The sequence below is a fragment of the Chinchilla lanigera genome, unplaced genomic scaffold (genome assembly GCF_000276665.1).
Source record: "Chinchilla lanigera isolate Chin_1 unplaced genomic scaffold, ChiLan1.0 scaffold00011, whole genome shotgun sequence".
In the NCBI taxonomy this organism is placed as follows: Eukaryota; Metazoa; Chordata; class Mammalia; order Rodentia; family Chinchillidae; genus Chinchilla; species Chinchilla lanigera.
Genome location: NW_004955412.1, coordinates 29,455,095 through 29,475,219, shown reverse-complemented (window position 1 = coordinate 29,475,219; position 20,125 = coordinate 29,455,095). Strand labels below are relative to the sequence as shown.

The following is a 20,125-nucleotide window of genomic DNA, read 5'->3' as shown; positions in this document are numbered from 1 at the left end:
CTGTGCCTGTTTTGCCCCCAGACACAGTGCCAAGTAGGCCCTGGGTTGAGCGCTGGAGCAGGCCTGTGCTGGGTTGGCTGTGCAGTGGCGCCCGTCACTCTGTGTGTTGCAGCTGCTGGCTGCAGAGCTCTGTGATCGAGGCTCACTCTTCATTCCAGAGAAAAGGACAAGCAGTGATCTAGTGGCCCATCATTTTTTCCTCCCTCTTTTAACCCTGCAGATAAGCACACATAGAAAACACCTGGCTTGTGTGTCTGATGATCTGGATTTGAGTCCTCGTTATGTCACTTTACTGCTTGGCCATCCTATTTAATTCACTTGCGTAACTTTTATGAGCCTCAGTTTTCCTCACCCATTGGGTAGAGATCATAGTAAAGTATGTTTTCAGATCACACTAACGTATTGAAGAGAATGCTTTCTAAACTGTACAAGTCTATTCAACAGCAATAAAGACCGTTATAGGTAGGAAGAAATGAAATTAAAATAAATTGGTTACTTCAGTCAACCAACATCTTTAGGGTCTTAGAGGGTGATGCCTCAGAAGTGATAGAAGTAGTGGAAGCTAGGATAATAAAGATTAAGATGTAGGATGTAAAATAATTTCCATCTTCTGGAGTGGGGTTGTCTTAAGTCACATTAGTACCAAAAACCTTAAGACCTCGTCTTGAGTATTTTAGTTGAAGGCAGGGCAGGGGTTTTCTTCCTTCAGAAGTGTAAGGGTGGGAAGAGGAAGTCAGTGTAGAGGGCTTGCGTCGCTGGTACAGGCCTTGAGTTCTGTCCCAAGCACCAAAGAAAGAATAGTAATGGAGGCACCCAGAGGATGCAGTGAGCTATCTGCAGAGGTATGGAACTGAAAGTGTCCAACTCATGCTTTTCACCTTAGTAATATGGAGATGGTGGATCTGTGTTTTCATGACAAAGAAATCCCACCCTTCAAGGACATTTAGGACTTTAACTGTATAAAAATGTTGCGTGGTGAATGTCAAGTATAGTCTTCTATATAGGCAATACTTTGAAACATGAGAAGCACTATGTAAATTCTTAAACTGATTATTTAAGAACTTTATCCTTAAAATACTATCGAGATGATTTTTATATGCAGGAATCCTAATCTATGTAGATAAAACTTCTTTGAAAAAATTTTTTTGGGTACTGAGGATTGAACCCGTGGTTTCACAAATGCTAGCCAAATGTTCTACCTCAGAGCTACACCCCTAGCCTGCAAATCGTTTCTTCAAATTATGGAAGTGCCATTACTTGGAAGGCTTGTAAACAGCTATGGTACAGTGCAACTGGAGTTTTGGAAAATTCCAAACATGTGCAAAAGAATTTTGAGCGCAACATACTTTTGCTGCACCACGCTGATTCTAAGATGGCACTCACAGGGACTTTTTAAAACTGAAAGTCCATTGGGCTTGCCTAGCTGTGACATGTTGTCATGGCAAACATAAATGGTACAACAAGGATTTCCCCTTTAGCAGAGACTGGAGGATGCTGAATAGGTAATAAATTAGTCTGTTTTGTTAAAAAAAAAATAGCCAGTTTCCATTTATAGCTCAGAATCTGACTTTTTTTTTTCATTTTTCTCATTTACGCAGTTGTTTAATTGTGCCTGGGGAAATTGCCAGATTCCTTTGGCTCAATGTCTCTCTAAGCATTAGGAAATAAAATCTTAATATTTTTCCAGTCGTATTTTATACAATGCTAAACTTCAATAAAGTCAGCAACAATTTATGGAGCATCTACTGTGTTCTGCTGGGCTTTGGAATTTTCCCAGGCCTTTCACATGGTCCTCACTGCAAGTCAGGTAAAGCATTGTATGGGTCAAAAGCAAACTTCATCTCTGGGTCCTTGAGACCTGTTTCCTGTGCCTTCAGCTTGCCAGGGCTGGTAGAGATAACATTTAGAAGTCTTTCCAGCAGGGCACCTTCATTCAAATATTTCCTTTCCGTTTACCCAATCTTTCAGATGGGAGATTTGAACTATTCTCAGGAGCAGAGCAAGAAAATTTAGCTGCAGGACACAGGGGGTGGTTCTGTTCTCTGGCTCGGATCCTGGAACGGAAGAGGCTCTCTGGGTTTCCCTGAACACCTGGGATTGATTTGGGTTGGGCTCTGCTTCCAGTACATTTGTTGAGGTAGAGGATGGTGGAGGGGCTCGGAAAGAAATAAATCCAGTGATTAAAAATAGCTTTTGCATGTCAGGTGCCTGAGTGAATTTGGGAACATGCCTGCAATCCCTTTTGTCTGGCAGGTCTGAACTCTGGTGCTGCCGAATTACAACTGCTTTCATTTGTTTTTCCTGCTTCCCTACCATGTAATGGTCAAGGGCTCATTGGAACCATGTGTGAGCCTGGTGAGTCACAGGTCCTCAGGACTCCAGCGGTAATAATGTGTTAAAACTCCTTCTGGGGGATGGGCTGGGGGTGTATGCATGGAAGGAGAGAGAAGCCTGAGGTCATTTCCTACAGATGTTCACCGTGCCTGGTCTGCTCTGTGGGCTTCATTCTCAGGCCCCACTGCTGCGGGCCCAGGCCAGCTTCTTGGTGCAGTTGGGCGCGTGCTTTGTTCCACAACAGCTTCCCTCTGCGAAGGGCAGCTTCCCCCTGCGAGAGGGATCTAAGTCGGAGTTGGCAAATTGTACACAAACAGCGTGCGTTCCCTGGTGGTTGTGTGCATTGGCAGCGCCACCGAGATGCTGTAACTTGAGACTGGCTTCCATTTTTGGGCAGTCAGGTCACTGGAGGGTGAATTGGGGATTTTCTGTGCAGCTTCTTTCTCCCTTCTTCAGTGTGGTTTTTGTTGGCTGATGCCTTTGAGAGGGATTGGGTGTTAGAGATGAGCAGACACCCACTTGTGTGTTTCCTAACTGACAGGAGTCCCTTCCAGGTCTGTGGTGTCTCATTGTTTGGGACAATGACAGACTGCTAGGTTGGAATAGGTGGGCTCCCTGCCCCCACCCAGCAAGTGCACCGAGCCATTTATTGCTTAGCCTTTGTGAAGCCAGGGTCTGGTTGTCCCTCAGTGTTTATCACATCATTAGGATTATGAAAACTGAGCCAAAGACTGAAGAGGACCCTTATCTCCCTCTTTCGCCTTAACCCCTCAACCAGAAGTAGGTGAAGGTCTTGTCTGTCAAGTGTCTAGTGCCTCTTACAGCAGTCAGGAGTGGGTGGGAGGCAAGACCCTACTGATACCTTCAACTCTGCTTCCAACCCACCCTTCCATGGAAAAGAGGACCGTAGAGACTGGGTCTTACCTTCTCTTTCACATTTGTCTAGGATCATTAATCTCTTTATTGGGCCACTAACAACTTCCCAGGGACAATCTGGAGCCAGAGCATTTAGTCTCCATGACCACAGACACTTTTCCATTTGTGTTGGTTTAAAGGAGTAAAACACCTTGTCTCTTACAGTGGGTCTTGTTCTAGGCTGCTTGGCCACTCCCTACCTTTGGCAGTGCCATTTTGGTACTTGTCACAATCTCGAGGCTACTATTACATGCTCCTTGTGATAGTTGAAAGATTAGGAGGAAGCAACTGTTAGGAAGGATGCTACTGCATTTTCATTTTTCTTCATACAGGGCTTGGGAGTCAGAGCATTATAGTCAATCACTTATTCACTAGTATGAGCAAAACTTGCCTCTGTATCACTTTCCAGCTTATCATGCTCATTTGAAGATCAGAATTTTTTGTTTTTGTTTTTGTTTTTTGTTGTTTGTTTTTTCTGCAGTACTGGGAATTGAATTCACGACCTTGTGTTTGCCAGGCAGGCGCTGTGCCGCTGAGCTAAATCCCCAGCCCTGTCATTCTCAGTTGAAGTCATCTCTTAGTGGTCTACCTTTACCAGTTTCCAGATCATGGTGGTGTTACTTAAAAAGAAGTTCTGTGGTTTAAATGTGCCCATAAGTGAAATTCTGTGCAAGCATCAGGGAAAGCATTTGAAGCCTTATTCTCATTGTCCTTGAGTATATCTGCCTCTCTTAGCAATCATACTCCAATCTTCCTTCATCTTGAAAGTATCTTCTTGACACTAAAATATTAGTGGTTGAAAATTGTTGCCAGAGATCAGCTGTATAATTCTTGAGTGTGTGTGTGCTTGTCTGTGTGAGGTGAAATAAAAACTGGTAATTCTGGTAGTTTTTTAAGTAGGTCATTAGAGCTTCCTCTGTACTTTCGTATGTCTGAAAATTGCCAAGTGAAAACTGTAAAATCCTATGGGGAATATTGACATCACATCACCTATTAGCAGACCTCATTTAGAAGTGAATTGAATGACTTACCATTGTGACTACAATAATGCTAAGATTGAGATCAGAACGCCCGGATTTTGACTAACAAGCCAAGTCAACCTTGGCTTATGTGTACCCTTCCTTTTCTTTTTTCTGATCTTTAAAATCCTGTCTTTTCATTTGGACAGTTGTTCTTTTCTCCCCCTCATATGAACTGGAAGGTTTCTTTTTTCTCAAAGAAATATTTCGGTAAGCCTTTGTGTGACTAATTAACCTTATATTATGTGCACAGTGGCCCATTGGGGTGACTCAGGGCTGAACACAGACAGGGAAGGAAGCTGGGTTCTCATTTAACCTGTTTGCTTCATATGAAAGGAAATCTCGCTACCCCTTGGTTTCAGGAGAGGAAAAGAATACAGATGATTCTGTAAGTGGCTTTTAATAGTGTTTTTATGCCAGCCATATAAAACTCAGGGTTTCTTGGAATGGTTTTGTTTAAGTGTTTATTTCCTTAAATTTATCTTAATTATCAAACCAAAAAATAAAAGCTTTCCTCTCAGCTCTGAAAATTTTATTTTTCCTAGATCTCTGATTGAATCTGATTTGCAGTGGAATAGAACGGAAAAACCCTGGATTTTAAGGAGCTGGAAGACTGGTTTCTGGCCCTGTGACTTTAGGCCAAACAAGTCCTCAATTTCTCTGAGTTTTGGTTTCCTCATCTGTAAAGTGGGAAATCTGTAATACCTCCCAGGGCCTTCAGAAGTCTCTTTTGTGAGGATATTATGGACTTGTGGTGTGTGAAGGGTCTTGGCAAAGTATAAAGCTGTTCGTAGATTGAAGACATGTTATTCATGCTGCCCAGATTGTGACAATATCCAGCACACTCCTGTAATCCCTTATAATCCCAGTCCAGTGGTCTCATGAGACTGGGATCTAGCCTGGGATTTCTTGTCTTTAGCTATGTCCCTCACCACCTGGACCTAGGATTCTCCAGTCTTCATCGTTGATTGAGAGCAGCCAGAGAAGAGACATGTATAGTCCGAAAGCCTTATGTCATGAACTTCTTACTGAACAAAAGCCACCTGAAGTGTAGTCTGTGTGACATTGTTGGTATAAGCTGTACGGTATCAGAGAACTCAGAAGAATGGTATAAAAAAACACATGAAACACTCATGAAGTGTTCTTGCAAACTGAACAACCCTTAACTTTGAATTGCATACGAGTAAAAGGTAACCCTTGCTTTATGTTTTACTTGAGGCATGTATGAGGTGGTTCAGGCTCCAGTGACACATGAGCATGTTTCCCTGCATTCAAAATGCTGTTGGCTCATTATGCCCCACAGATTCAAGGAGAGTTACTTGCTCACTTCTGCCCTGACACTTTATGATGTTGGGATGGTTATTTATTTGCTAGTATCTGAGAAACTGTCCTCTTAGAAACCTAGGGTAATTCTTACAAATCTTAACTCAGATTTAGGATCAGTGGACAAGAAATCTCATAGGATTACTATGTGTTTCTGCTTTCAATTTCCAGTGTATTGTGTTGAGTCTCCACTGTATTGGAATAGGTGTTTCTTTGGGTCAGTTCGCAGCATTTTGAGACAAGTACGCTATTTCAGTTTTAGATTTGTAATTATTAACACAAAGGCAATTTCAGTATTTTTCCATTAAATACAGTTGGTTAATATCTGTGGAGGTACTAACTACCATCTGCTCCCAAATTAGAAATAATTGATACATAATATAAAATATTATACAGTGATAGGTTATGAGGTAAAATATTTTAAGAATAACAGAAAGATGCCTGCTTGGGCCAAACCATTTCAGATTCTCCACCTGCATGATGATTTAATTATTATTATTGATTTGAGTAGTGAACAGAACTGCTATCTTCATAAGCAACATTGAGGGACTTTTGCATTGTTATTTTATGATAAATTTAGTATTTTCATTAATACCCATGTTTGAACATGATTATTCATCATCATTTAACTGCAGTGCTTACACCACAGAAGAGGTGGTTCTGGCCACCTCTGGCCAACTGTTTGCTTATGCGTAAAGGAGACTTGGATTTTTTCTAAACTAAGGTTTTACACTTTGTAAATATGGGCAGAAGTTTCCAAGGACAATGATACCCGAGATCAAATCCACATGCAGGTGTCCCAAGTGCATAGCGACATTTTCCACCAGTTGGGCTGTGAGCTTTGGTGTAGGAGCTCAGCTCTGAATCCCATAGCTGGAGGCACAGTGCTGGGAACCAGCAGCTGGGTCCCTGTGCAGCTGCAGCTGACCACATGTGGCCTGGACTTTGGGAGATGGCACGGAGGTGGATCGGAAAAGGTGATTTCAGCTGTTTCCCTTAGAGAAAAAGTGAGTACCTGGAAATGCTGCTTCCCTCACAGGAAGCGGGAGCCTGTAGAGAATTGTCCACTCAGCACTCCTGCCCAGACCATGCTCCCAGAGTGTGCGGAATCACAGGAAGCAGACTCAGGGGAACCTCTTTCTTAGGCTTTCAGCTGGTGTCCTTGGCCATCTCCTCACCGGGCAACACACAGCCCAGCCTTTCATGTTAGAAGATGCCTGGGGCCTCCCGGCCATCTCATCCTTCTGTTCCTATCTATAGCAGAACCAATGGCTGTCCCTGTAGCCTATTCTGCATTTTCCACATGGGTTGTCCTGGCCAGTTTCTGCCGTCAGTAAAGTTCTTTTCATCGAGTCATAAATCTAATGGAGGGAATAAACACACAACACTGACACAGTTCAAGTTCATGAATTTCTGTTGGATGAGAGTGAAGGGGCGGGGGGGCGGCGGTGCAAATCTGGAAAACTTTAATTCACAAAACATTTGTTGGCTTTGTGTATTTAGCCCTCGTGCTGGGAGCTGGGGAGGCAGCAGTTGTCTCTTCTTTCAGAATCCACATTCTCTGGTTAACTAAAGAGTCTCTTTCTGTGTAGTAAAATTGACCTCTACTATGAAGGAGAGATTATTTCTGGACGTGCTGCTTGGCTGTTCTTGGATGTGAAGAGTGGGGGTGAACGGGGAGCGCTGATGTGTTTCTTAGTGACTCATTTGGTGATTACTCCATTGTTTGAAGGGCTAGATGTTATGTAATCCACGTTCTGTCCCCTCCCCCATTTTTTCACCCCAAACAATCTGGGATTTTCCGTCATTTTGTCAGTCTCCCTGGAGGCACGCTGATTTTTCCATTAGATTTTTTTGGGTATGTCCCAGGGCAACCCAAACGCACCACTCCCTGGAACTTCAGATTCCTCGTCACTGGCAGGGGTTGGGAGAGCAGCTAAGTGAGCCTGTTCTTCCTGGGCAGAGCTGAACTCTAGAAGCAGTTTCCTGACAGCATGGCTGAGAAGCAAACCGGAGGGAAGGTGTTGCCTGCTCTTCTTTCATGCAGTGAATTGACTCATCCCATCCATTCTGACATTGAGAAGCAATATACTGTGCAAGTTTGTTCTATTTTAGGGTCATCTTTTCCCTTCTCTGTTTCCTTTTTATTCAGCCAATAACATGTATGTGTGTTTAGGTATCTCTTTATAAGTAGCAAGGTTTAGAAATGCCTAATTGAGGAACTTCTGTAGCACCCTTGCTTGGAACTCATTTTAGAGGGCGTTTTCAACATGCAGTACACTCAGGACTTAGACTTCTAGAAATTACTACGGTGAAGTGCATCACTGCTGAAGGGCAGACCCAGGAAGACTAGGAAGGATTACTGTGAACCCAGCAGATCTTTGACTTTAGCTGTGTTTCTGTGCCATGCTGTGAAGGGAGTCTGGAAGAGTGGGAGGTGCTGGACTTAGCATAGGTAAAGAAGCATGAGGGTCTAGCAAAGGATGACTCTTTCATGAATCTGCAGGTTCTGATATTGCTCTCTCCTTCACCCACATGTAAAGCAAGTTTGGTCAATTTTCCCTTCTGTACACACCTCGGTGTGCTTTTCTTACCTGTGTTGCCAGCTTCTTAGTCATCATTCCCTCTCACCAAAACCAATGTGATATCTTACAAGTCTTCCCACATCCATTCTTATACAGCTCATGCACCATTCTTTACAGGACAGCCAAAGAGACCTTAACATGTGGGTCAGGTAATTCTTCTATATAAAGCTCTTAGCAATTTTCTGTACTTAGGGTAAAATGATAGATTCCTTTATTTGCTGCTTGCTTGCCTCTTCACCTTCATCCCAGGCAGCTGTTCTCCTTGATTCTGCTCAGCTGTGTTGATCCTTTTGCTACTAACATACATCAAGCCTCTGTTCTGTATCATGATCTTCATTTGTACTTTTCCTTTGTCTAGGACTGGGGTCCTCTAACTTTATTGCTCATTAGAATCACCTGGATTATGTGCTAAAAAACAGATTTTTGGGCTCTACTCCCAGAAGTGCTGACTAGGTAGGTTTGGAGTGAGGCTGACAGTTTGCATTGGATAATTTCCATGTGGTACTGATGTAGCTGCTCCAGGTACCACGCTTGGGAACCACTGATCTAGTGCACTCTTTCCCCCACTGAACTTGTGGGCATCCTTCAGATTTCAGGCCAGAAGTCTCTCTTCTCCTGAGGGAGGCCTCTCTAGTTCCTCCAGACTTGCAGGGATTCGTAGGTATGCATAATATGCATCTTGTCCTTTTCTTTAAAGCCCTTATTGACAGTGTATTTGAATAATTGTGACACAATTTTCTTAAAATGCCTGAGTCTATTGCAGGAATCAGATGTCTAGATGCCATTTCTCTCTTGTTTTCTGCTCTTTCTTTCTGTAATTCCTTTAGTATGAAAAGTGCTAAGTAATTATTGTCTAAATGAATATTACTCTTTACTTGTCATAGGTACCTGAAAATAAGTACTGTAATGCCAAAGTTTTAAGTGAGTATAACAGATGAGCAGGGACTCTATAGATTCAGTAGTAGAGGTATACAGAAAGAATAAGCATATTTGTTGTCAGGGGCGCAGGATGTTTTAGGCAAGAGTCAGGGTTTTTTTTTTTTTTTTGGCAGGGACCCAGCACACCCTGGAAAGCCCCTTCAATTGTACCTGCTTGATTGAGAATGTGAACAGTTCTTTCCTCACTTGCCTTCTGCAGTCCATCCATGCTGTTATGTTTTGAGTGTTGAACTATACATTTAATTTTTTGTTATTCTTGTCCTTTTTTTTTTCTTACAGATATGGAATGTGCAGATGTCCCACTATTAACTCCAAGCAGCAAAGAAATGATGTCTCAAGCACTGAAAGCTACTTTCAGTGGTTTCACAAAAGAGCAGCAGCGACTGGGAATCCCAAAAGGTATGCTTTTGTAGTTAGGAAAAGAACCTGGGGCCAGATCCTTAGGAAGGGTTTGTTCACTTGCTCGTAGTGTGTGAGGTGGACTTTAGCCGATTCATGGTTAGGTCAGTAGCTATAGGTTGTTGCACACCTCTGTTAGAGCAGTTATAGACACACAAGCTTGAGATCCACCCTCTCCAGGCTTGTCATTGCCATCTTGGTTTTGGGACAGTGGTTGCTGAACCTGTTTACATGTTCAAATCTCCTGTGGATCTTTGAAAACTTCCAAAGTCAGGTCCTATTCTGGTGGCATTAGTACAGTATTTTTTAAGCTCCTTAAATGATTCCAAAGTGCAGACACATTTGGGAAATTTTGTTTCAGGGTCACTCTGGGCTACCATCGTATGAACTCAGTGAGCTGCATTTCTTGGAATTTTACTGATTGATCTTTTTACTTCCGTGTACTTTGGCAAAATATCTTTGTCCTTTGTGGAAACGCTTATCTGGAAGAGGTTATTCAGGAATAGATAGGGTCTGAAATTGTCAGAAAAAGAGAAGTGAATGGAGAACAAGTCAGCCTTCATTAAGAAACAGTTCATGAGCAACTGAGAGCAGAAAGAGAACTTTTCTCTGAGAGTCAAACTGTCTTTAAATCATCAGCCAGTTCTGCTGCTGGTTGAGAGACTTTAGCCTTACCAAACTCCTGCTTCTGACAATCTGCAAATGGATCTATACACCTCTTCCCATCTTTACAGTTTTACTACAGACCTTAGTGGACAGCAATGCTAAGTATCCTTTGAGGATCACAAAGAAGAATAAGGTGAATTCTGACTACTGGGCTTCCCCAAAGTTCAGGAATAGTCTGTTAGATTGAAGTGGGTACCCTTGGGGCAGCTGTAACATAGGAACTGCGTCCTGCTGTCATCTGAGCTCCTCAAATGTCACTTGCAAGTGTAGTTGTGTCAAACCACAGGCCATATATATAGATTATAAGTTGTCTATACCACAATGCTCCTTAAAGTAGGGCCTGTGACATCTACAGACTTTGCAGAATTTCCAGTATAATACAGGTACCTAATAATGTAATCACCCAGTACCATTTGAATTACTTACCCTAACTAATTGCTGTGATTGTTACTAATCATAATTGGCTAAGATAAAAATAATTGGAAATAATGATCTGAAATATAAGAGTTAAGAGCAGGGAGAGGCCTGTATAAGCTGTAGAAAACACTTTGTCTTGTTATACTGCTATTACAGAAGCCATTTACTCTCTGGCCAGGACTTTTTAAACATTGTAATGGAAATATGTTAGTGAGATATAGATTTGTGGAAATCTTTGCCTGTGTGAGGAAATGTGCCTACCCCTATTCCTGTGTTACTTTTTGGCTGGCCAGAGGTCCTTTTTGCTGTAAAGCAGAGAAGGTGGATGTTGAATGTGGGAGAGGGGCTGTGGGAAGTTCCCGATAAACTCTGTTCATAGGCTGGTGTTTCCTGATTCTGTAGCTAGGATACTGTGCTCAGCAGTACTGAGGTCCTTCAGAGTCTGCTCCAGACCCTGACCTACTGCATCTTCACTTGGTCTTTTCCCTCAGACCCTCGGCAGTGGACAGAAACCCACGTTCGGGATTGGGTGATGTGGGCCGTGAACGAGTTCAGCTTGAAGGGTGTGGACTTCCAGAAATTCTGTATGAATGGAGCAGCTCTCTGTGGCCTGGGTAAAGACTGCTTCCTTGAGCTGGCTCCAGACTTTGTTGGGGACATCTTATGGGAACATCTAGAGATTCTGCAGAAAGGTAAATGTGTGGAGACAGGGAAGGTGGGGGTTGTGTGAAGCTACTATGATAGGGAGTGGGGTTGACCCAGTACGGACATCATGCAGTCAGGGCATAGATAGTCAAAGAGATGTGCCTAGTACAATGCCCAACATCTAGGAGGTGCTTAGTACAGGGTAGCTTCTTTTTCTTCTATGTATTGGGGGTTAAGATTTTAATCTTAAGTACATTTGAACTCCGTTAGCTTTATGGTATGCACAGTTCTGAGTCCGTTTGTTTTCTTAGACCCATGTACTATGTGTTGGCAGTGCCCCTGGCCAATCCCAGAATAGTTTTTGGCCTTTTCTCCTGGCAATCTTAATACACATTTCCTTGATCTACGGCCATGTAATACCTGGTCACACGCACAGGAAAGCTTAGGCTTTCTGAGCTCATTAATAAGACAGGCCTTTCTGCCCACTGACAGTTGGAACTGCAGAGGTGTGGAATATCTTTCACATCTGGAGCAGAAGCTGGGTCATATCAGGACAAGGTGTTGCAACCTTGTAATGACACTGCCTCCCCTATTGGCCTCTTCCAACCTTTTTGGATCAAGTGACTCATGTCCCACAGTCCTGGCTGAGTACAGAAACAGCAGTAGGCAGCAAACTTGGGTGTTTTTGCCCTTATTTTTCTGAGTTTCTTCTTAAAATAAATTGCAGTTACCAGCAGTCAGCAGTGCCCTCCAGCTGACTGTAAGCCTAGAAGCCCGCTGCCCTCTGTAACCCAGGCCCACCCTTCTCTGTGGTCACCAACTCCAGCCCTTGGTGCAGACACTGGGGGAAGGGTGCAGAGCTCAGGATTGGCACTTTTAGTCCATATAATACCTGCCTTTGTGTGTGTAAGAATACTCTTCACCCTGCAAGGCTCAAGAGAGACCAAAGTTAGATTCCCCAGGGAAAGACTGTGATCTTTATTTCTTCTCTTCAGCTTTTCTGTTGAAAAATGACACAGTCAAGAACTAGATGAATCTCTCTGTGACTGCCGTGGTGGGGAAGTAGCAACACTTCCCGGTCCTCTCTACTGTCCTGGCATGCTGTCTGTGTAACTGCATACACACCCACTCTGAGGTGTCCACATGAGCAACCTATTTATAGAGGGAGAAGGTATGGGAGGCTCCCTGCAGATCTGATTTAACTGCTGGCAGCAGATGGCACCTGGCTGTGTAAACCAAATATATTCTACTACATACTATAACACTTCTCTCTGTTCATCACAATGGAACTACCAGGTGTTTTAGGAATATATATATGGGATCTGCTTTGATCGTATATATGTATGATTTCTTGTTTCCAAAGTACCATAAAACAGATCTTCCATTTGGATTATCAGAATAACCCTGTCAGATAGGAAGAGCATGGAACGTGATTGTTCTTATCCACAGAAGTCATTTGTTTCTTTAAACTTTATTTTCTTTAACTTTTTAGCCTTTTTTCATTTAATTTATTTTTCTCTAGTCTATTTAACTTTAAATTTCCATCCTATCTTCCTTCTGTGGTCGTGTGTATACATGGGCAGCTTCTGGCCCAAAGACAGGCCTGCTTTGCCTTTCTGTACCAGAATCATGTAAGGGACTTTAAGAGCATTAGGACATAACTAAGTATGCCTGAGAACAAAAAGCATACCTTCCTGCCCTGTGCTCCTTGGAGCAAAACAAGAAAAATCATCCCTTTTCAGATTTACATACTTGAAGGGATGAGCGATCTGTTTGCACTGACGCTACAGTTCTGGTTCTATAATTAAACTAAAGGAACACAGCACCCAGAGAACATAGCTGTTTGGGGTGGGGTGGAGGGCCAAAGGTGCAGGGGATGTTTCGATCTGATAAGCTGCTAAAGTGAAGTTTAATCATTTTATCTCAACTGGAAACTGCTTTTTTTTTTGGGTGTATGTGTGCATACAGGCATCAACTTGTTTTCCCATGAGCCTTTGTTCCTGACAAGCTATCAAATACCTGAGGAAAAACTCAAACTAACACATTGTCTTTATGTCTGATTCTGTGAGATATGGCCAGATGGCTCCATAAAAGAGTTAGAGGCTCCTTCTCCTCTCTGAGATTCCAGGGTGATTAGGAGGTCCCATGCTGACCATGACTAGGTGGAAGCACTCTGTCCTGAGATACCTCCTCTCCCTGTCTTTCTTGTCTCCAGGGAAGTTTGGCATCTGGGCAGCTGTTTGGTTGTGGTGCTGCCCTCCCTCTTTACATAAGCCTCCCTAGTTCACCAAGCGGAGTCACTTTACCAGTGTTCCATTTCTTGTCTGGGCCTGAACGTGAATTCTAAGAGCAGTGGGAAAAACAGAATGAAAACAAAACATCTGCTAGAAGTGGAGGATGTAAAATCTATTTGCCTGAAGATTGCAGTGTGTTTCTGAAAAGGTTTCGAACTGATCAGTTTGAGGGTTGGTCACTGATCTTGGCAACATCTCCATTCATTGTGCAGCCTTTGAATCTAATCTCTGGTGTGGTGCATACACATGGCACAGAGCTTGGGAATGAGGGCTGAGTGTGCTCCCAACCCTTAGCGATGACTCCCTGATTCACTTTCCAAGATATTAAACCCCATTTTGTACTGAAATAAGAAACTTAGCCATACTTTTGTGATCTCATTCCTAGACAAGGCCCCAGTCAGGGTAGACTCAGACACCAATGCAGTTAATGAACTTGCACATTTCTTAAAAAAGGGGTTGAGATCATTGTGGCCTTTACATTTAAGAGCCTGTCAGGCTAGTGTTCCTTGTGTGTTGACTTCTTTATTTTACTCCCTACCCTGTCTGTTGCAGAAGATGTGAAACCATATCAAGTTAATGGAGTCAACCCTACCTATCCAGAATCCCGTTATACCTCGGATTACTTCATCAGTAAGTTCCAGCCTTTGCTCCCTTTCCTCACCTTGCTCATTATAATGGGATACTAGGAAGGGTCTCCTGTCTCACTTAATCTCAGGCTCCTTCATGGTAATTCTGTGGAAAATAATGATTTTTTAAAATTATAGAGTCTACATAATGATTAATTATTCCTCACAAAGTACAAAGTTTCAGGCATATATGTACCATATAGTTTTCTTTTCTCTATTTTTTTTTCGTGGTGCTAAGGATTGAACCCGTGGACTTGTGCACTCTAGGCAAGATGTACACATCTTACTAGCCTGCAGATTTCTGCACGGTCCACCTTGTAATGTGAAAGTCATGAGGAAAGATTACAACTCGACCTCTAAATTTTGGATCTTGTTTGATCCTGTCCACTGTATTGACCACAGTTGGGTTAGCGACTTGATCTTGGTCTCTGCTCTTTCCTTTTCTACCAGTGGAGGTCACAGCATTTCCTCTGATACACTTCTTTAAGAGCATGCCATGCAGCTTCATGTTCTAGTACAGAATGTGAAACCTTCTACTCTTGAGTAGTAGATACTTAGCCATGAGGGAGAGGTGGCCAGAGGAACTGAAGTAGTATAGAGTTCAGTTAGCTGATGACCTTGTTTTCAAAGAAGGTCTTAAACAGGGTTGTTTGCATTTTATTTTTAACTTTATTTTTATTTTTATTCCAATAATAATAATAACTACTATATATCCAGCTTACTGAATATCACAAATGTTGGGAAGCAGTTTACATATATTTGTTCTCATTTGATCTTCACCTCAGCACTCTGAGGAAGATTGCAGTCATGCTTATTTATGGATGAAGAAAATTAAAGCAGAAAAGGAAAGCATTTTTGTAATGGCCTCAGCTATTAAGTAGTGGAGCAAGGTTTGATGACTTAAAGTATTTTCCTTTAACTCTCTTAAGGCAGCTCACTCATTCCACACTAGGAACGTTACAGTGGTGTAGAAATGTTTGTTCTAGGTATACATCTTTGTCGTCTAACTGCGAATATCTCCATGTCCAGGCTATGGTATCGAGCATGCTCAGTGCGTGCCTCCATCGGAGTTCTCAGAGCCCAGCTTCATCACGGAGTCCTACCAGACACTTCATCCCATCAGCTCAGAGGAGCTTTTGTCCCTCAAGTATGAGAACGACTACCCCTCGGTCATTCTCCGGGACCCTCTTCAGACAGACACCTTGCAGACCGACTACTTTGCCATCAAACAAGAAGTTGTCACCCCTGACAACATGTGCATGGGGAGGGCCAGTCGTGGTAGGTCAGATCCCTTCTCTGAAAGCTCCTGGGTTTGCAGGAATTGCTCACCTGTGAATTTTCCAGGTCCCATTTTTTCCTCACTGATAAGCCCTCTGAGATTCCTCAGTTTCGGTCTTCCCGTCTCAGAATGCCTAGATAATGAAGACCTCTGATTATAGAATTTCAGTTGTATGCATCATAATGACAGAGGCTTCAGGGTCCATGGTGGGATTCAAGTCTATAGAATACATAATCAGATGTCTTATTCTGGTTCAGTTTGATCATTTTAAAAAAGAGATATACCAAATTTCCTTAGGATTTACTTCAGGAGAACACAGTAAAGGAAAGACGGTTTAGTGACTCTCTTGGGAAACCCTTAAGGTTTGCTTGTGTCTTGTGCTCCTCCCAGAGTACTAAATCAGACTGTAGAACCTGGCTCCGTACCTGGAGTGACCTGTACTTATTCAGCCTGGGATGATTAGCCTCCTGTGACTTCTTTGGTTTGAGAAGATCCAAGATGGTTAACCAGTGTTTTATTCAGCCCCAGTCATCAACAGTGTGGTGCAAGTGTGTATTTAGCTAGAGGACTGTGGAAGGGTAGGTGGCAAGAGGCTTCCAGGAAAAGGTACTTGGCTATTATAATCCTGACCAGTTATTCACTGACAGTGAAGCAAACTTTCCGAAATAGAGCAGACTGACATAAAGCAAAAAGGCAAAATATACGTAACTTTTACAACCACGCTATAAACTGTCCAGGGTATCACATACCTGGTAATGTATTCAAAGTACAGTTCATTGTAAAGAGGAGCTTGTTCATCCTGAAAAGCTAACTGATTTCTGGAAAGCTCAAAAAGATGACTTGTCTGATGGTAAATGGGAAGGAATTAGGGACAGGAAGTGGAGCAGGGGAAAGCCAAGCCAAGTGGCAGAGAAGCCTTTGGTCAGAGAAGTCAGATTTGGGCCAGTGTGTTAGAGATCTCTGCTTTCATGCCTTCCTCCCTCTGATACCATTCTCATGCTCTTGGAGATCCCTTGCTGTGGGGGATCACCCTGTTCACATCGTGGGCCACACACACTGTCACCTTCTTTGAGTGTTCGGGCTCACACTTCCTGCCAGCAAGCCTTGGATAACCAATGGACCTTACACAGGAAAAGTCCCCCCAAAAATCAGAACATATAATTGCCCTTCTTAGGGTCCCAGGGTGTTTGTGTTTCAGACCAAAGGAGATGGGTGGGACCGGTTTTGTGTTCCCCTTTCTCTTTTTTAGTTTTGAGTGCATGTCTATTGAGATGGACAAGTGTATGGCCAAAGCATCAGGATGACCTTCTTTTTTTGTAGGCATTCTCTACATTTATGTAATGAGACTGAACTGTGGGTTTGGGGTTCAGCCATGTTGTAAATTTGGGTAGATCCACTGTTATATTGTTTTAAAATTATGTCTGGCTCTGCGTTTGTGTAATTGGCTCTTCTCTTTCCTTTTCTTGGTTTTTGGTTTGGTCTCCACCACCTCCTTAAGCCAAACTAATGATGATAAACCAAAAGTGACCCTTACAAAGAGGCACAAGGCATTTCCTTCTGGCTCTACTCTCAGTCTTTCTTTCCAAGGTGTAGGCCACAGCACCTTATGAGGAAGTCCATTTTGTGCAGCAGGTCTGCTTTGTGCATGTTAGAGGTGCTGCAAACAAGACTGATTCCAAGGCCCGTTGAACTGAGATGGTCTAGCCTGAAAGCATTACTGTTAGAGGATGCTTATTAATAATCATAGTATTCATATACTGCATTATAGTGTACAAAGTGCTTCTGTGTCATACTTGCTTGGCTTCTGAGGGCTGTCTTTGTGCTGGTCTATTCAGTGGCTTGCTGTGCACCACCCATCTACCCGTTCTGTGTGCTCTGAGGTTTATTCTGTGGAGTTACAGAGCGTTGGAAGGGCCTTTTTAAGGCGTTTTTCAGAAAAGCTGGCCAGTGCACATCTTTGAGGATATGTGCTTCCCTGCATGAGCACAGTAGCAGAGCTGAGTGTCTAATCCAGTTGGAGTCAACCCATTTTTGGAGAAAATGCCCATAAATGAAGGTTTCAGCTCCAGGGTTGTGAAATAGAGCTAAAATGAAAGCTGCCTTCAGCTACAAACCACAGTTCTCTGCCGAGTTGCATTTGGCTCATGTTTGAACGGTTGCCAGAGAGTGGTTATGGCCTAGTTTAGTGCCCTTGCTTACTGGGACTCCTTGGAAACTCAACTGACTTGCTGGTGGAAATTCTGATTGCCTTGCTCTCCAAATATAAAAATGGCTGATAGAGATCAGCCTCATTTCAGGAGACGTAAGCATCGCTGCTGCCTCAATATTGGGATTGTGTGGGATGTTCTTCATGAAAATATAAATTCTCTTTTGTAATCTTTTAACACGTTTGTCTCCCGAAGCACTGAATGTCCACTAAGACCAATAGCTGGTATGAGCAAGCACCTTTTTATAAGGTGCCAGAAAATTTCCTGTTCTGCTAAAAAGAGTCTAAGGCATTCAGGTTTCCTGAGTCATTTAATGTGAATTTCTGGGAGGGACCACTCCTTCATTTTTCATAGTAATGAAGAAGTACAAATGTGATGAAGGCTGCGTAGGCTGGGGTGATCACTCCATGACGTCCCTCCTTTGAGCAGACGAGGAGAGGAAGGAATGAGATGAAGCAGATAGCGCCACCCTTTTGTTGTAAGCAGTGCTGGAGGGAACAGGAGGAGGAGAAAAATCTGCGTCGTGATAATTTTTATCTGGTATTTTTTTTTCAAGTTTTAGGAACAATGCATATTTCTTTATGCATTTAGTCTTGATTTGTGTACCTGCTTGTGTTTGAATTTTTTTTTTTAACCAACCACTACCTTTGTGAAGGGAGAACACACTGGAAACACACTAATAGGAGGATGTCCAAGAAGCACTTATTCTGGGAATAGAAATATATAGATAGCCAGGTTTGGAGAGTTGAGAATTGATTCACAGGTATTTCTGCACGAAGGTTTGTCACACCTTTTTGTCTTTTGGCATGTGCTGAATTGAGATGCCCCTCTAGTGGCCTGTGATTTGCCTAGGTTGTCTGATGGGTGTGGACGTTGAATATGGAACACATTCCTGGGAGCCTTTTTAGCTCTTTGATGCATGTGTTTTGCTCCAGTTTTTTTTTCTTTTTTTTTTTTTTTTAAATTTTGTAGGCTCCTTGTTAGTGGCATTTTTTGCCAATGGAAATTTCTCCAAGAGTTATTGTGCAATCATAGCAGCTGTTTATAACCTGATTTGGGAAATTAATGAACTTGCATGATCTTGTGGTCAGTTAAGAATGCCTTAAGCAATTCACAGAGTAAAGAATTTCTGACACTGCTGTGGACCTTAACTCTTTAATCAACTTCATGTTTTTTACTTCCCTAAGAAGCATACATTTCAAATACTGAATTATACTTTGAAAGGATAAAGAATACAATTTTCAGTTGGACATAGTGATAGTGTTTTTTTTAATCACCTGGAAACAGCATCCCATAACTTCTCTATTTGAGATGGCATAAAGATAGGACATGTATTTCATTTTAAAATAGTATTTGGGGAAAAATGTTTAAAAATAACACTTTCGTTCCATCGTCAAGGAAGGTCAATGTGCTTATTCTAATGTAGTTTTTTTTCTTATGATCAAAATGCTTTGCCAGATCGGGCCTTTTTAACTCATCTTCTCATATGGACTCACAGAGGGATTCAGTCTGATAACTGCTCTGATTTCTTCATTAATTCGTTGGATCTAATACATTAGCCAGGAATTCTGTGATAACACACGTGATTCTCAGCTTTCAGATTTCTGGCTTTGGAATTCTTGAGGTCCCAAACATTGCTGTGCCTCGCAGACAAATATGAGCAACATCCGACTCTGAATATCAGGAACTATAAACTGGGCAGCAGCAAAGTGGCGGCAGAGTGGCCCTTCAAGGGTGTCCTAGCCCAGTCCCCTTTCCCCAGAGTAGACCCGTAATCTCTGGAGCGTCTATTCCCAAGCCTGCCTTCCCCTTTCATCCCTCCTGCAGATCTGATTAGCAGTCTCTCCATAAGAGGGTTTTTACAGTTGTCTTTTCCCAATCCCTCCCTCTGCCTCTTCCTACCTCCTCCTTTACCTCCAGGTAAACTCGGAGGACAGGACTCTTTTGAAAGCATAGAGAGCTACGATAGTTGTGATCGCCTCACCCAGTCCTGGAGCAGCCAATCATCTTTCAACAGCCTGCAGCGTGTTCCCTCCTATGACAGCTTCGACTCTGAGGACTATCCAGCTGCCCTGCCCAACCACAAGCCCAAGGGCACCTTCAAGGACTATGTTCGTGACCGTGCTGACCTCAACAAGGACAAGCCTGTTATTCCTGCTGCTGCCCTGGCTGGCTACACAGGTAGGCCCACTTCCTGCCTAGGCAGCCCATCTGCACCTTTCTGTGGGTGGGGTGAGCAGAAGGCACTGTGTCACTGACCTGGAGGCCCAAGGACACCCTCTTTCTTTTATAAAGGGAAGGGGGAGACATCTCTAAGAGGTCTTCAGCCTCTTGGACCAATCTGCTTGTGATTGATTTTTGGAGGTAGATTCTATCCCAAGGGGTCATTTCCAAGAGTAGTAGGAAACATATATTTTTGAGCTTTTTTCCATATCTGGCAGAAGGCAGCTATAATGATTTGATGTTCCTGGAAACTG

The 20,125-nt window shown here is 42.9% G+C and overlaps 1 protein-coding gene across 8 annotated transcripts in view; it reads left to right on the top strand.

The window, feature by feature from the left end:
• Ets1 (v-ets avian erythroblastosis virus E26 oncogene homolog 1) overlaps positions 1-20,125 on the top strand; it is a 168,660-nt gene that overhangs the window by 127,170 nt on the left and 21,365 nt on the right. For 4 of the 8 annotated variants that reach the window (XM_005378526.2, XM_005378525.2, XM_005378524.2 and 1 more), the window contains 5 exons: positions 9,395-9,514; positions 11,089-11,289; positions 14,089-14,166; positions 15,192-15,440; positions 19,569-19,829. In XM_005378526.2, coding sequence (XP_005378583.1) covers positions 9,395-9,514; positions 11,089-11,289; positions 14,089-14,166; positions 15,192-15,440; positions 19,569-19,829 — 909 coding nt within the window. Of the gene's footprint in view, positions 1-2,327; positions 2,356-9,394; positions 9,515-11,088; positions 11,290-14,088; positions 14,167-15,191; positions 15,441-19,568; positions 19,830-20,125 lie in introns of those variants that run through there. The other 4 variants (XM_013511113.1, XM_013511111.1, XM_013511112.1 and 1 more) reach the window with 4 other exon arrangements.